This window comes from Drosophila persimilis, unplaced genomic scaffold (assembly GCF_003286085.1).
Source record: "Drosophila persimilis strain 14011-0111.01,24,50 unplaced genomic scaffold, DperRS2 tig00000000-arrow-pilon, whole genome shotgun sequence".
Lineage (NCBI taxonomy): Eukaryota > Metazoa > Arthropoda > Insecta > Diptera > Drosophilidae > Drosophila > Drosophila persimilis.
Window position 1 is genome coordinate 10,805,048 of NW_020825288.1, and position 17,996 is coordinate 10,823,043.

Sequence of the window (17,996 nt, forward strand, 5' to 3'; positions counted from 1 at the left end):
GTCATGCCGCCCGCTCTGCCTGGGTGCACTTTTCTGGAGCAGAGCACACTCACATAGCAGGACAAGACAAAGCGTGTCACTAACATTCGCCCACAATCTACTTGCCAGAGCAGAGGACAGGAGACAGAGGACAGAGGACAGAAGACAGAGGATGGAGTCAACGACAATTGTGTTGGGAACTCTGCTCTGCCTTCCATTGACACTTCTCCCTCTCGCCACGAAGGACTCTTCCACAGCAACCACTCTCCTGGTTTCGTTGGAGGGCTGGCAAATCAATGCAAATTTTAATTGAAATCTTTAACAAATTCAATGAAGAGCGCGCCAGGAGTATAGATTAAATAGCTAGTGCAGTGGATAGTGGATAAAGACGCCCCAGATAGTTTCATTAGGAAAATGGAATAGATAAGATAAGAAAGGAGTTTAAAGGAATTCTCGTCTGAGAGTGACAGAAAAATTAGCTTAAAGCTGAGATGGAATTCAGAATGGGTTCAGAACGGATAAAATATATATTTCGGATGATAATAATATCAGTTCATTCGTTTTAAGCCGTAAAATCCGTATACCTAGCCCTTGCCCAGAAGCTTAAACGTTAAAGCCATCATCCATTTGACTAAACCGCATTTGATTAACTTTCTGATCACTTTAGAACCACAAAGTGTCCTTTTTTAAACACTTACTAAATGTAGAAGGGCATTTTATATATACTTTTAATTAGCCTTAAGGTCAGGCCTGGCCAGGCCAGGCCAGGCCAGGCATTTCTCGTGTAAACTTTGATCAGCATCGTCGCATCGTATCATGTTCCGCACGCCCATGCATGCATGAAGGACTCCAATACCGTTCCGTTCCCGTGTCCTGCTCTGGGTCTGGGTCTGGGTGGATCTGGGTTCTGGTCCGGGTCGGGTCGGGTCGGGTCGGGGTCCGGGTGTCCATCAGAATAATTATTATCCTGGGCGCAGGTGAACTTCATGAATTTACGCGTCGCTTATTTTGGAAATGTTTTAACAGTGCCTGATGGCCTCCTGGTTTCAAGTGATACCAGCCAGAGGAGGACCCCGTACAGGACAATAAGGACACTTCAGGGCGTTGTTGGCTGTGCGCTTGAACATGAACAAATATTGAACCTCTCACGCAATAAGCTGAAGCTATATTGTGGTGTGCGCTTTAAATGGCTTTCGAATGTGTTAGAGATGGCAACCGGACTGCCATTTTCGGCAAACAATATGGTGCCTGTCCTGCTATCTCGTTTGGTTAATGTATTTTCCGATGTTTGGCTATTTTTGCTGCACAGAGAGGAATAATTATATTTGTGGGCGCATGACTGCCATCGGCTCTAATTGAAAAAAGTCAGGCTCTGGGCTGACATCAGGCCAGGATCTGCTCCAAGCAGGTCAAGCGTCCGGAGTGTGTGTTTCAGCTGTCAGAATGGCAGCATAAATCGATGCCAGAAGGGTTGCTGCTGCTGGGTTATAAATAAATGCAGTATTGGAAGCTCAACCCGAAGAGGAAACGCGCCTGGACAGGTGCCCTCCCTTGATGAGGTGCCTGTCGTCGTCATTCGCCCCAGTGGTCTGTGCCTGTTCCGTTCCGTTCCGTACCTGGCGTTGTCGAGCAAGTTAATCGCTTGCAAAATTCAATAATAATTCACAGTGAGCCCCATTGCCAACCCATCCCCATCGTTGCCACAAGTCCCTGCTGACAGTAAGCAGCCGGAAACTGTTTCATGTTGTCGCTCACTGGAGGTTGATTAAAAATCGATAGCTCCGCTCTGCACTGCTCTGCTCCCCAGTAGAGCCTGTTGCTCTGCTCCGATTGAGCCAGCGCACAGATTAGCATTTAAAATAGCTGAAGCCGGTGCTGGGTGCCACAAATTGGTTGGCAATCCCTGGCCTGGCTAGACAATCCCTGGCTGCCTTTGTTTATGGCTCGGAATTCGATTTCAATTCATTTCACAACGATATCTGTTGACGGTGGTTAGAATGTATTCCCTTGCTGCCTAATCACAAAAAAAGATGGGAAAAGGCCATCTTTGGGTATTTCAATCTTAAAAAAATTAGTATTTGTACATTTCATTTTTTTATTCTTACTGTTTTGTTATATTTTAATACAGTACAGTATACAACTTCAATCAAAATTATAAAACTTAAGTAACAAAAAATATTCAGTGGAAAAATATGCCGCGTATATTATTTTTTCCATGACTACTTCTTTCCACTGGAAACACACATCTACAGGGTATACCAGTATGCAGTATGACTTACATTTGCTTTCTACGGTTCACTGGGTTTTTGCCATCTTCTTTGTCTGTCTAACTCGAAATTAGCCAAAGACCCGACCCCAAAGCAGAGGCCATTATGAAACATAAATAAGAGACTTAATCTGGATGAAATCCTCTGCACGAGTATTCATTTTATAACCATCAACTGTACGTTGCTCTTATAGCAACCCCCCCATTGTTACGTCCGAAACATGCATACCATAGCACACCATACCAGACTGTACCATACCATACCATACCATACACTTGCCACCACTCAATCATTTCACTTTCAAGCCTTGCCAAAAAGATTCTCCGAAACTTTTACTTTCATGTTATTGTTGTTGTTTCTGTTTGCTGTTGGGTTGAAGGCGCAAGATACAATTTAAAGGCAAAAGAGACTGAAAACTGACCGCAGAGCTACATGATTTTTAAATGTTAACATAATTTGCACGGGTTGCAACATAATCCATCATCAACCGTGACCATGAGGAGACCTGAACAATGGCCAGCAGAGCCTTTCCTGTCAGAGAGACTGGACTGGCCTAAAGACCCCGCCGACTGGACTTTAATTAGTTTTGCAAGCAGGTCCAGGTCGCGGATATTGAATTTTGTCCGGCAGAAAAGGATTCGCCGGGAAATTTAATTACAATTAATTTCGTTCGCTACGTATACGCTATATGGAAAAATGATTCGATTTTCTCTCTCTCTCTCTTTTATGCAGAAATCGAAGCCGTAGAAGCCTGCAAATGGCTGCGTGCTGCAGGTTTTCCGCAGTATGCCCAGATGTACGAAGGTAAGTTCGACCGCCGACAAGCCCGACAAAAACCCTAGCCCTATTTGTATTCCATTCCTGCTACGCACTTCCGCCTGAGCTCTGGGCTCTGGGCTTAAAGGCTGAAGCCATGTCATGGATAAACATAGGGGCGTGGTATGTGGCATGCTGGTAATTGATGGTCCCGTCGTCAGCAGTGACGCAGCAGGCAGCAGCAGACCGAATCCAAGGCACTTGACCAACATGCCACCATTTAGCTTTATATACTTAGCGCTCCTCAAGTGGCGTTCTGTTAATTTTATTACACGAACTTTCACTTTCGCTGCGGAACAAACGAGAAGAAAAACAGTCCTCGCCCCCCCTCGGGTCAGCATTTATGACGTGCCAACAACGGAGAACACTCTTCAAGTGCCGCCAGAGAGTCCGGGTCTAAAGATTTCAACACCAGCTTGGCCTGGACATCAGGTATTAAAGATTTCAACACCAGTCAAAGCCCAGCAGTGCCCTGGACATCATAGCCATAGCCCAAGAGTGAATTTGATATCCGAAACACGCCGCGACAAACAATTAGGCGGCAGCGGATCAGACCTCAGGCCTCGATCCTTTCAAGCGAAAACGAAAGCCAGGGAACGCCTACCCTTGGGCCAGATCGTGGCAATCTCAAGAATTTAACACAAAACAAAAACCAAAAAAAAATAAATGAAAAAAGAGCGAAAAAAACATCCACTCGTGAGGCATCTCCGACTCAGATAAAATATAATAAAAGGCTAAAGGACACGCAGCCCAAGAATTTATGAGGACCACCTTCATATAAAAAAACCAACGACCAGCCGAAAATTAAAATGGTTTCGTTTCGTTTTTTCTTGCCTCATTCCTTCTTTTATTATTTCGTTTTTCTTAGTTTGGTTTAAGCGCAGGGCAAAGGCCCCTTCAACCACCAGCCAAAATGTTAGTACCAGTTCAATGAACCCCCGATCCGAAACAACGCTGCATATTTATTTGATTTCCTTAATCGAGAAGGAGACCAACAGACCCTTCTCTCTTGAGCATTTGTCGCAACGCATTTAACGCCTGAAGGCCATCCAGATGGATGAGCGGACCAACAGCAGCAACAGCAGCAGCAACAACAGAAGATATCTGAGCGAATTCAAATAACAAATAAAACCCGAAAAGAACACTGCTAAGCCAGCCAGCCAGTCCTCACAGTCCGAGCCAAAAGTTCGCCGACTCGACTTCATTTGAATTATGAGCCAGAGCAAAGGCAAAAAAGAAAGAAAGAAAAAAGTGAATCTGAAATGGAGAGCCTGCAATTTGGGCATGTCCCGGGGCGCCCGATGTATGGCTGTCGCCGACCTTGAAATATGCGAATTGTATTGCATAAATTCGACTCCTCCACGGAAGGTAGAACCAAGAATCAAAATCTTCCGCAACTTGCGGCACAGTTTGTGCGCACATTTAAACTGGAGCCCAACCCATCCCATTCCCAGCCCAATGCTCAGGCCCAATCTTAAGTCCAATCCCATCTCCATCTGCATTCCCGTCTTTATGGCGGGGGACAGCATGATAAATGCGTATTTTAATGAGTTTCGTGTAAACAAGGCAGCGGCGCATGCGCAGATTGCTCCTCAAATTTCCAGTCCCAGGCCAAGGCTCAGGCCCAGGCCCTGGCCCAGGATTTGGTGGATTCTTTTTGGGGTTTGGGTTGGTTTTGGTCTGCAAATTAAAATGCCATAGGTGTTTAAGCCCTGTCTCTGTCTCTGTCTCTGCTCCGCTCTGCTCTGCTCTGTAATTTGCAGTCGCCACATGGATGTGGTCTGGTCTGGTCTCTGCTGAAAGGAGGTGTACCATCCGTAAGCGACTGTTAATTTGCTTAAGGTTTCCTGCTCGTTTTTGTATGCTTTGTTTGTCTTTTGTGCATTTCTTACGCACATTATTCACCGAAAGTGGCACTCTTAATTTGAGGGTGTGACCTGCACCATGGCACAGGATCATATGGGAGTGCAATAAGAGCGAATGGCGGGGGACTGCAAATCCGCCCTGACAATCGAAACCGGTTTGTTGTGTGAGCAGAACACTTTATAAAATACTGTGGACAATTCAGGGAATTTTTAGTTGAACTCAAACGATTCTAGGAACTAAGGTATAGGTGATCATATAATTGAGTTCAATCAAATTTGGTCGATTCTCAATTTAGATTCCAGGCTAATTGCTTCTATATTTTCCACCCAAAAAAGGCCCATAAATTTTACGTAATTACAGTCGAAAATTTCACTGCAATCTGCGTCATTGGCTGAGAAAAAAGATTAATCATATAATTGGCCTAATAAACGAACACCCAGCAACGCCTCTCTTCTCCCTCCCTCGCTCCCTCCCTACCACCACCCAATGTAAGCTGCTGTAAAAAAGAGGGGGAAAATCATTTACAAATAATTTTCACTCTGACGTCAACTCTGCAATGAGATCAAATCGAGAGGTGTTTTCGGGCTTTCAGCCTCCCAACCCAACCCCCAGGGCGTTATCCCATTAAGTGGCACACTCCCAGAATTGGGTCTCCAATGATCGGGCGCGCGATTTTGTTTATTTCCTTGGCATCAAAGCGCATCGCATTCAATTAGAAACTAAACATACAGCACAGCACTTTGGAGAGGAAAGCACAACACTGCTTTATAGAATGGTGCTTAAATGTTCTTATTAATACCCTGCCGGGCATTGCAGGGCAGGGCAGGGCAGGGCCAAGAGCGCCCAAGAATGGCGTAAACAAAACTATATAAAGCTCTTTTCTTTGGTTCCATACCCTGAAAGGAAAGGAGAGAAGGCGATGGCGAGTCGTACTTTGAGCCAAAAGTTCAACAAACCGTGAATGGCTTTTTCCCAAGAAGAACACAAAATATTGTTGTAATGCTAACAATATTTGTACAAACAATGCAGCAGTAGAGACAGTAGGGGATCAGGCATGGCCAGGGGCAGCGGCAACGGCAGGGGCAGGGGCAGGGGCAGCTTTTCCAGGCTGTGCATCCTACGGATGGCAGGCTGTACAACCGTATCGGCAGCCGTATCGGTATCGGTGTATCTGTGTGACGCGTCGCGACATATGTACACGTCTGGGGGTACGAGTATCTGGCCTTATGTGGTCGCCTTGGAACTTGATTTCCTACGTGCGAATTGGCCACGCAAATATGTGGAAAAACGCTGTGAAAATGCGGCTGCTGCCTCTTACCGCGTGCCGCGTACCCGTTTAATGGCCAGCCATACAGCCATCCAGCTAGTATCCATGGCAGCTGTTGGCGCCATGGGCGTTCGATTTTTCTCGTTTCTCAATTAGAATTTCACGCGTCGTCGAGGCGTGCGGTCGCAAAGAGAATCCGATCGGAGCAGAGCTCTAACTAATAATCGTCCTTTGTTTGACTTTGCAGATCATCAGTTCCCGATCGATCTGAACAATGTAGCCAAAGATCACACCAATCTGGAGAACGATCAGCTGCAGTCCCTGTACAGGCGGCTCTGTGTCCTCAATCGCTGTGCCACCATGCGGCTGGATCAGTCGCACAAACCGCAAACACCACAGGTAAGCCTCAAGCCCCAACATCCTTGCTTTCCATCCATGAGAGTAACCCGAGCCCCAACTCCACACCTCCATCTCTACCTCCACCTCGCAGCAAAAGGAGGAATCCGATGATGAGAACTTCGCCTTGAGCGAGAACTGGACATTCCAACCGCACATTCGACGCTGGTCGCGCATTGGGGAGATGGGCCTAGAGCTGCCGCCACCGGGTCTCCTCAATCTGGAGAAGACCGAAAGCTCCTCGAAGGAGTCCAGTCCCGACCGGTTCGAGGACGACGGCTACGATATGGGCGGTGCTGGCATCACCCTCATGATCCCCGGCTGCAGCAAGACCTCCACAGGCACCACCGATGGCTCCTCCCTGGGCGATGGCTCCGATTCGGCCGGGCGGTTGCGGCGCACTGGCAGCGAACGCATCAAGGACGGCGCCAAGGCCTTCCTGCGACGCGTCGAGTCCATCAAGTCGCGACGGCGCAAGCGCCAGAACCGGGAGAACGTGGTCATCAGTGGGCCCCAGGTGCTGGATCTCTCGCAGCTGGGCCAGCGGAGCAGCCTCCGCAAACCGGATGCAGTCTACTCCACCCCGCCCTCTCCCTCGGCCCTGAGCCCCATGCACACATTCCCCAAGGCGCCGTTCTTCGGCAACGAGCTGAAGGTGCCCAGCCACAGCGAGAACTTCCTCAGCCCCAACCGCGCCAGTCCCAAGCGCACCCCGACCACGCCCCGCTCGATGCGCACCAGTCCCCTGCACTTCTTCTCCAATCCGATGACCCAGCTGAAGGAGGGTAAGTCGGACGACTCCTCCTCGTACTACAGCGACAGCCAGGAGTCGTCGACGGGGGGCAAGCTCTCGCTGCGAAAGCCCTCGAAGACGCGCCGCTTCCTGCAGCGCTCGGGCAAGGTGGACGACATCGGCGCCCACTCGGACTCCGAGTGCCACCAGGGACGCAAGCTTCTGATCAAGGATGCCAACTCCAACACGACGGAAGTCAAGATCAAGAAACTCACACGTGGCGGTTCCCTGAACCTGGGCAAAGACGCCAAGAAACGGGATGGTTTCCGCACATCCTCGTTCCGCTCGAGGAGCACCACCCGCAAGGAGCAGAAGAACGATGATGAGCAGGGTGGTGGCGTTGGCGGTGGCGGTGGCGGCGCCAGTAACGGGGGATCGAAGCGGCAGCCGGTGGTGCGCTGGCACAGCTTCCAGATGGAGGAGCGCCCCAACATGATATTCCGCAAGTGCTTCTCCAAGAAGATCGAGCCGGTGCAAGAGGACGCAGGCATTCCATTCGCCGCCATGTCGGCAGGTCAATTACAAATCATTCGCAAGCTGGCCCTGGTCACGCTCACCGGCCACATGGAGCGGTACTGTCCCACCCATCGCTCCGGCTGGAACTGGGAGCTCCCGAAGTTCATCAAGAAGATCAAGATGCCCGACTACAAGGACAAGAAGGTTTTCGGCGTCCCCCTCCTGCTAGTCCTGCAGCGCAGCGGCCAGACCCTGCCCATGGCCGTGCGGGCCGCCTTCCGGTGGCTCCAGCTGAATGCCCTGGACCAGGTGGGTCTCTTCCGGAAGAGCGGCGGCAAGTCGAGGATCATCAAGCTGCGCGAGCAGATCGAAGTGAGCGACTCGACAGCCGAGTGCATGGATGTGTTCGATCTGCAGCAGGCCTACGACGTGGCAGACATGCTCAAGCAGTACTTCCGCGAACTTCCCGAATCTCTGCTAACGACCAAGATGTCCGAGACATTTGTGGCCATCTTTCAGCGTGAGTAACCCCTGCCCGCTTTTTAGTGGCCACAGCTGCTAATCCATGTACTTTTCCCCTGCAGATCTGCCAGCGGAGGTGCGCCTAGATGCCGTTCAGTGTGCCGTGCTTCTGCTGCCCGATGAGAACAGGGAGATCCTGTACGTCCTGCTCGAGTTCCTGACCATTGTGGCCGGAAACTCGTGCCAGAACCAAATGACCAGCAACAATCTGGGCGTGTGTCTGGCCCAGTCCATCTTCCACTCGTCCATTTCCACCGGATCGGCCTCGGTCTCCGCCTCACCCCGCCGCAAGGGCAAGGGCACCGGCATGCCAGACATGAAGGAGCTGGCCGAGGCGAAGGCCTCGCACGAGTGCCTCTCCTTCATGATCGAGCACTACAAGCAGATCTACACAGCCGGCAAGGAGAAGCTGGCCAAATGCAACTTCAGCTACATGGAGGAGTCAAAGCCGGTGCCCCTGGAGGCCCTCGGTGAGGGCATGCAGTTCCACAACTGGCGGGGCTACCTCTACGAGTGCACCAGCGCCACCATCAAGGAGGGTCGAGAGAAGTGAGCAAACCTCTAACACATCTCCAGCTGGCACTAATCCTTAACTGAACACTTAACCTTTCCTAAACAGAACCCGTGGCTGGTTCAGCATCAACTCCCCGAATGACAGCAGTGTGGACATTGCCTACAAGAAGGTGGGCGATGGCCATCCCCTGCGCCTGTGGCGTTGTTCCACGGAAATCGAGGGACCACCGCGAGAGGTGCTCGAGTACGTGATCAAGCAACGCGCCTCCTGGGACATAAATCTGCTGCAGTGCCAGACAGTGAAGAAGTTGGACGATCGCACGGAGATCTATCAATACGCCCTCGACGGGCAGCTAACAACCGACTTTTGTGTCTTGCGGTAAGTTGTGAAATCCCTATCCCCAAATATCCCAAATATCCCCAATATACTATATCTATATGTTTTTCAGTTCCTGGCAAACGGATCTGCCACGTGGCGCCTGTGTCATTGTGGAGACCTCCATTGACAATGCCAAGGCCAAGCCCTTGTATGGAGCTGTGCGTGGCGTGGTCCTTGCCTCTCGCTATCTCATCGAGCCCTGTGGCAGTGGCAGATCAAGAGTAATGCATTTGGCCAGAGTGGATGTCAAGTAAGTTTTTACAATATTGAAAAAATTCGGAGAAAAACGCTTCTTCTTTGGAACTTTTCTAAGATATTTTCCATTGAAAAAAACCCAAATAATAATTGCCTACTTTCAGGGGTAAAACACCCGAGTGGTACAACAAGAACTACGGACACATTTGCTCCCACTACCTGTCCCGCATACGCCTGGCGTTCAAGCAAGTGGCCGATGGACCCGAGAGCAAGGTCTAGGCTAAAATATATATATACATATATAGAACACACACACACAGATTTACTATATATATACATATGCCGAATTTCTCGGCGGATATTCGTTGTACTCGTTGTCTGTCGCAAATTGACGCATTTATTACAAAAGATAGAAAGAAAAAAAGCATACAAGAGGATGGATAGCCCCCAGTTCGAACAACCCAACGATTACACAATTATCCAATAATAACCACGGACCATAAATGAGCTTAGAGATAGCCAGAAGAAGAGAGAATATATTCTTGTAAATACTTAGTTATTTAATAATGTCTAAAAGAAAGGTTTTTTGAAACGTCAATAATGTTTTCGGTTTAAATCTACGTATAGTTTACTGTATTATATTTATACGTAGTCCTAATTTATACGCATACGCATACGCATACGCAAACGCATAGCTGTACGACGATACAATTGAAATCTAACATCCAAAATACTCAATACACAAATATCACAAAATATCTGTAAAAGATTTCTCTTGCTAAATCTTACGGCACCCGCCAGCCCCACTCCCAAATGTCTTTTAATGTTAATTAGTTTTTAATATCGGCAATATGTCTAACAATATCTGTGTCTCCCCTTAGGAGAGCGTGAATTATTTCTGGAAAAAATGGAAAAACCTTAAGGAAAGAGCCTTAAAACGTGTAAAGCAAATTCAAACTAGTCAAATTTTATAAATTTAAGTTAAACTACTACTAACCCCAAATACACTCACATTAAGCGAAGGTCTTTGCCACTCAATAGTTTTGTCCAGAGTTAATGATTGATTGATTGATTTAAAACATTAGAATACATATGATTGATTGATTGATTGATTTATTAATAAACTGTAATGTAAATTAAATGTGTCTGTTAAGAGAATAAAATATATAATTACATATATCTAAATACATACGATGTAATATTCGCGTTATTATCCTTATCAGTAGTTTTACGGAAAAGCATTATATGATAACTCAAATACGTATACATATAAAGCATACAAGAAACCGCAATAAAAGTACATGCTATGGAAATGCGACAAAATATTATAGTCAAAATGTATTTCTTTGGGTCTAAGGGGTAAAGTGAATGCTTTGTATTTCGACTCGGTTATTGCTGCTGATCGAGAATATATACATACTGTATGGGGTCGGAAATACTTCCTTCTGGTTGTTACACAAATCTGTCACTTTCAGCTTGCACTTGGACCGGACCGTAGATATTTCGCCTAAAAGTCGAGCTCCAGATTGCATCGATTTTCCAAGGGGATCCATGTATTGTTTTTGCCATGACAATGTAATCCGAAGAAAATTGGGAATTTCTTTTATAACGAATAAAAGTCAATTTTTACGAGTTGTTTTATTCTTGTGGCAGAAATAACATTTTCAAATTTCGCGCGCTATATTTAACATAGTATTTAACATTAGTATTTAATGGCAATGAGCTTTTGCTAGATACCAATAACATAATTAACATGAGATTGACCGAAGAAGGCAGCTATGAAACTGAGGGTTGCGGGTGTTTTACCACAAGTAGATGGCGCCTACACCTCCAGAGCAGCCTTGCCCCACAGATGGCGCTAGTACACACCTTTCAATATTTTGATTGGGATCAAAAAATACACAACGTATGGGGTTTAAGTGCATTCAAATAAAATGTTGTATTATTTTATTTTTAGTTATGCTGCAATCATCAAAACCCAACCTGTTCTCATTGAAAGCATTAGCCAATGCAATTCCGAAAATCCGATATACCTTGTTTTTTCACACTAATTGACTGCCACCCAAGCGATACGGGCCGGGCTAATAAGCTCCTAGCACACGAAAAGCCGGGAAAGCCCACCTCTCTAGATGGGCGAAGTGAAGCAAACACATGTAGAGCACAAGCAGCAGCTAATTTGTGCCCGAGCCGAGCAGCAGCAGCAGCCCCCAAAGAGTGACCCCGAAAAAACACACTCCCTCCCCGAGTGGACACACAGGCGACAAACATTAAAAGTCCATTAAAAAATGATTTTGGGCATGGGCATGGGCATGGCGTGTGTGTGTGTGTGTGTGTGTTGTGTGGGGCTCCTGCTCTCGGGTGTCCAGACCAGACCTGGGCGAGAAGAGAAGGCAATTTTGTTGGCAAGCGACCTTAGCGGCCCAGTTGGCTCTACTATATTTAGAGTGCAAGAAATGGCTGCCAGCAGTCAGTCGTCGGGGAGTGGGGCGTGGGACAAGGGGCGAGGCATAATTGTAATTGCAAATTGCAATGTTGCCCACATGCAACAGACAGACAGCAGCAGCAACAGCAGCAACATCCAGTGCAATGCAACGCAATGCAACGCAATGCAAATGTCCAACGTATTGATTGCATTAATTAATTAATTTGTGACTTAATTTCATGGGCTTGCGGCAATCGGCGGCGCACACACACGGCGCGGCACGCACCACTGCCAAAATGTATTAATATTGTAGCCTAGCCAGAAAAAGAGTCGCCGTGACACGTGTGTGTGTCTGCGAGTGTGTGTGTGTTTGCCTTGTTATTAATTGAAATTTAATGGCACACAAAGTATTTTTATTTATTTATTCGACTGCGATTGCATTTATGCGCACTTCCGTCGCCCCCACATTGCACGCACAGACCACTAGCACAGACACTGCTTGCTGCACTGCTATCGACGTCATCGATGTCGACGGCATGGTATTTAACATCAAAAGCCCTGCCCATACCCAGACCGACCCTGCCTCTGCCTCTGCCTCTGCCACTGCCACTGCCACTGCCACCCCTCACGGCTATATCCAACGAGCTTGTAATTGATTTCACTTAAAAATTAAATAATGCATGCGGTTTTTACTGTAAAATGGATTTTCCAAATGTTTACTGCTGCTGCTGCTGCTGCTGCTGCCGCTGCCGCTGCCTCTGATGCTGTTTCTTTCCGTCTTTCCGCACGTTTCCACTTTCCAGGCTCCCCCCTCTCTCACTATCACTCAGTTCGGTTCGTGTTAAATTAAATATGAAAATAAATATCAACATAATTGAAATGGCAACGACTGCATCCAGCAGCCAGGCCACAGCCAGACCCAGACCCAGGACCAGTGCCGACAGTGACACCGTGCTGTGCAGCTGGACGACGTAATTGATGAAATTATTTAAGAATTATTTCACAAATGCGGCATGACAATTATGCGGGACTATGGCCCAGATCATGAACTGAGAACACTCGGAGAAAAAAGGGATAATATCCAATGTAAGAACTATGGATAGTCAGAAAAAAAAAAATATTATCATTTATTGATGCGAACTCCATATTTAGAGGATTTAATATAATCATTCAATCCGGTAAAGTAGATATCGAAAATATTATACCATTTTTATATTCATCTTACAGGAAAATACTTTACAATTTGGAACAGAAATAAATCGAGAAATTAAAAGGTTTTGTAAATTCATGAAATAATGTAGTCCCACCATAACTTTGATATAAATTATACTTTCTTTACATAATTTTCTTTCAATGCAAGACACATTAAAATAAGCAAATAATAAAGCAAAAATTGTATTTAAACGCAGCCTGTAATTAATTATCTGCAACGGTCTCTGACCCCACACCACCACACTCTCCCCTGCTCTGATTCGGTCTTTCCAAGGAGGAGTTCAGTGCTGTTCTGCGTAGATCGCATGCCAAACAGTGCCCACAATAAATTAATGAACCGTAAAACAATTATCATAAATAGCATTGCATCGGCATGCTTTTGCCCTGAACTGATTTAAAATTGTACTATATGTTCTGTTCTGTTCTGTTCGTTTGGGTTATTTTTTGAATGCTTTTCGATTCGATTCTCTCACAGAGTTGGCAATTTCCAAATCGATTTTATTTCGGCGTGAAGCGGCTATGTAATTGTTTTAAATTCCAATTCCTATTAATTTTGAATTTATTTATAATCGAATTTCCCATTATTCGCTGACACACAGCACCAAAAGCAAAGCACAGCAGAGCCACCAAAATTCATGAGAACTACTTGTACGCCGATGACAATGCCAACTAAGGAGAATTACTCAAGGGCCCAAGGAGGGTGTTGGTTGGGGCTGGGTCTGGGGCTGGGGCTGGGGCTGAGGGGTTCTGTTATTGTTCGGTCTCTTTGGCTGGGAAAGAGCAATGTCTTTTCGACTCAATTAATTAAAAAAATATACACATTTGCATTCATATCGCTTCTGTTTAGCTATTGGTATCGTTTGACATGCAATCACATCAGAAGTTTCGCTTCGCTTTGCTTCGGCTCAGAGCAGAATTCTTCTGTCCGGTTTCCACGAACCAACAGCAACAGCAATTAAAATGTGGAGTACGAGTACTTCTGTTCTGTCGTATATGATTCCCAGACCTGCTCAGCATTTGTGATAGCGGATCGCGCGGATCGGATCGGATTGTTCTGTGAGTGTTTTCGTTTGGTAATTTCGCCTTAAAAGCGCCCAGAGATCTCAAGTGTCCGCTTGAGGGCTGAGAACTGCCGGCTAATCAGCGGCACGTCAAACGCCTACGCAAGAATGCGCCCGGGGAGAAAAAATAAAGGCGAAAGGCGAAACTGGATACGGGAGGATGTGATATGCGAGATGGTGATGGGGATGGGGATGGGGATGCGGATGGCAGGAAAATGCCAGGCAGAGCGATGCCAGAGACGACAAAGACGATGACAAGGCAGCAAATGCCCCGTGCACTGGGCCCACCAATGGAGGCAATTGGCAACTGGGAAATGGGAGCTCCTAGCTGATAACTAGACGCAGGCAGAATGTTGGCTATTACGACAAATTCCCTGCTAGATACCAGGTATTTGTCTAGGACGGACAAGGGTATATTATGAGATTTGATTCGCCTTCAATCGATGGTATTTATGGAACATATCTTCCAATACAAAAACTTGAATAAATGGCTCTTAGAGACAGAGTTTTAATCTTAATCGTATACCTCCTCGTACTGTCGTCTTTCTCCGTTGTTGCTTTTCATTTAATTTCTTTGACTAGCGGGTATCCTATAGTCGCATTTCTCGACTATGTTGTTCTAACTGGTTTTGTTTTGCCTATGCGTCCCTATGCAGGCAAAGGCCTGCTGCCTTCTTTTCCTCACCCTTCAACAGCCTTGGCTCTGCGCTTCATTTTGTTTGTCGTTGCCCGTTTTGCGTGCGCACTTTTAATTGCAATTGAATTTTAATTACTGCGTTGTCAGCAAAGAATGTTGCAGCCAGTCGTTTAAGTGCCGACAGCAGGGCAGGGCAGGGCAGAGCAAGGCAGGGCTGGGCAACGCGAGCAGCATCGCGACAGGGCGGGGAGACAATGAGGCACAACAGAAAATAAAATAACAGGAGCAGCACAGCCACCGCCGTCGGCAACAGTTGCCATCTGGTTAGCGGCTCCAAGTGGAGTGGAGGTGGAGTGGAGTGGAAGCAGATGATTCCGGCCAGAGTCTGAGTCTGAGCCCTGCTCTGGCCTGTTCTTTGACTTATTTACAGCTTTGTCGCCGAGTCGCAGCAGCAATTAAATGAACGACGGCCGACGGCAATTGACGTTCCAAGTTTGAGCTCGAGTTTGAGTTCGCCCTTCATTAATCAGGCTGAGAGCAGTATAAAAGCGATGATCCGATAGCGTTTATCGACTGTTGATGACTCTATTTACGGTCCAGGTATGGGCAGAGATAACCTAATGAGGGAGAGAGTGCTCTGGCCCGTCCCACATCCCACAGCCCACATCCATTCGCAATTAGGAATGTCTGGCCCATGATTAAGTTGAGCCCCGTCTAACGCTCCGCTCTGATAATTTGTCTCAGATTCCACATCCAAATTGATGCTTTATAATTGATTTTAGATTTATCAGTGGGACTGGCTATAGCCAGTTAATGGACAGATAAAAAACCCTTGACTACTGCCCTGTTGTGTGTCCAAATGTGGCCATAAAATCGGACTAATCGGCTTGCTTATAGAGCGAGGTTTCAATTAGACTGGTTTACATATGTATAAATATGCTACTATTACTGCCTATGTAATTTTGGAGAAATAAGCCGCTTAGCTTACGCTTAAGTACCTATTTTTACGCGCATAGTTGTGCTGTTATTGCTTGTGTCCAAAACCTAACTGGAACGTTTTCACGTTTTTCATTGGACCTTCCCATCGCATGATCTTTCAATTCCTTTTGCTCGACTTCTTTTCGTTGAGTTGATTTAGAAGAAAATTCGCATATCGCTGTACCGCCGCATATCAACCCCCGCTAATCATATAACCTGTAAACCGCCAATAGTACATAACCACTACATACATAGATATATTAAATAAAACCTATTAAAAAATCATGCAGTCCACTAATTCATCACTAGTAATGAAACGAATAGTATGCAATATATTCCGAAGAGGTCATATTTTAAAAGATATGTCAATAAGAAATACAGACTGAATTTCTTAGAATTTTAAATTTAGAATTTAAATTATTTAGCAAAATATTAAATAAGTATTGATAGGACTCAACCTAATACATGAATTGTTTTGTAAAATATATAAAAATGTGTTTTAGCTTGAAGCTAAAGGCTGGAGGTGGAAGCCAATGGCTGTAGCTGCCTCCTCCTCCGATTTCTGATTTTTGCTGGGCTGCAGGTGCTTGATGAGGTCCAAATTTTGATGGTCCACATCGTCAAAGTCTAAGCCATACAGAAGAGCCCTGGTGTTCATCTTTTGATTTGGAGTATTAATCTTTTTTATGGTCAAAAAACATGTTTCAAAATTAAACGGCTCTAAACACACACACTTCTGTGCGATATGGATTTGAAACGACGATTGAAGACTGAAGCCATGTTTAGAGCACGGCCAACAAAAATCGGTGAAATCAGAAGAAAATGCAAGATATAATTATATCAAACTGGATATCATATAGCATTCATATGAACTAACGATTCGTGATCAAATCTAACTGTAAGCATATACTTAAGCAAATTTATTTAAGCAAACATTTATTACATTGTGGGATAGAACTTAACAATTCACTAAACTAAATAATAAACAATAAAACATAAAAGAAAATTACAAATTTAAGCCTTCTTTGCTTGCGCGTGGCTTTGCCTTTGCACAACATCTGGGGCTTTGAGGTGGCCTGGGGCTCCAACATATTTGCATCAATATCCTCGCCGAGATCCTTGGTGAAATCTTTGCTCTTACCTGCCACCAGCCGCTTGACGCCCTTGATATTTACCTTGGGTTTGGCCATGGGTTGTGCCAGAGTTCCCATTCCCATTTCCGTAATTTCTTTAGCTTGGTCTTGGAGTCGGCCGTGGACTGATCCTTGACAGTCTTCGCTGGCGATGAGGATCCGGCTGAAACATCCAGCGCCACTACTTTTTCCTTCTTACTGGGCTGCTGGCAGGTTGAGAGAAATCATTTCTATAAATTGGATCTTGACCAGATGATTGTACCTACTTAATTTTGTTGACCTCCGCCTGATTGGCCCTCAGTTTCTCCACACCCCTTCGTTTATTCTTAGCGTTTTTCGTATGCTTAAACGATCGCTTGATCTGCTCCCCCTGGCCGTTGGTGAGGCTCAGCTTGAGCGACCGCAGCACATGTACCCCGAAGCGCCGCTCGTTAGTCACTTTATTACCATTGCTCTTTATGTACTTGACAATAGCCTGAACCGATATCATCAAAGACTTCGATGGCCGTCCGCATATGCGCGCTCAAAATGGTCTCCGGAATCGGGCGGCGGAGTGGGAAAGAGATGAACCGATGAGGCCTCTGAATGGCCCACAAGGTCAACTCGAAGCCGCCATAAGCACCCTTTGAGGCACCTATCCCCCCTTTAGAATATTCTACGGCACGTTCTTCATCTGCCTCTGATTCTCCTAACTCGGAATCGATTTCTGCGGATTGTCTTGTCGATTTTTTGCGAGGATTGTGCGCAGGCAAAAATAAAACATTTTACATAGAGGGCAAGAAACAGGAGGTTGGAGTTATGAATGTTATCACCGCTACAATAATTGACATGAGACATCAAAGATATTTAATACTTGTAATATTTGTTTAATGTCATTCTGAAGATGAACATGTGAATATTATGAATATAGTATTAACTCGTGTCACGCTGTTTGTGGTTGAGCTCCTTTTTCCAAACAGCTCGACCGATTTTTATGGTCGTACAGTATTTTTCACCTTCCTACCACTACCCAACATTTTTTAATCGGGATTGTTGTATGAACTATATTCAAATATTACACACAATATTTATATTTGTGTGTTTGTTACGTGAATTATGACCGTG

General features: G+C 45.9%; 1 protein-coding gene across 2 annotated transcripts in view; it reads left to right on the plus strand.

Annotated features, from left to right (window-relative positions):
* LOC6587323 (rho GTPase-activating protein 7) overlaps window positions 1-10,634 on the plus strand; it is a 91,456-nt gene extending 80,822 nt beyond the window's left edge. For both annotated transcript variants that reach the window (XM_026995431.1, XM_026995432.1), the window contains 7 exons: window positions 2,979-3,050; window positions 6,443-6,594; window positions 6,686-8,360; window positions 8,425-8,911; window positions 8,982-9,254; window positions 9,325-9,504; window positions 9,614-10,634. In XM_026995431.1, coding sequence (XP_026851232.1) covers window positions 2,979-3,050; window positions 6,443-6,594; window positions 6,686-8,360; window positions 8,425-8,911; window positions 8,982-9,254; window positions 9,325-9,504; window positions 9,614-9,728 — 2,954 coding nt within the window. In that variant the 3' untranslated portion in view covers window positions 9,729-10,634. The remainder of the gene's footprint in view (window positions 1-2,978; window positions 3,051-6,442; window positions 6,595-6,685; window positions 8,361-8,424; window positions 8,912-8,981; window positions 9,255-9,324; window positions 9,505-9,613) is intronic.
* Window positions 10,635-17,996: the final 7,362 nt, after the last annotated feature.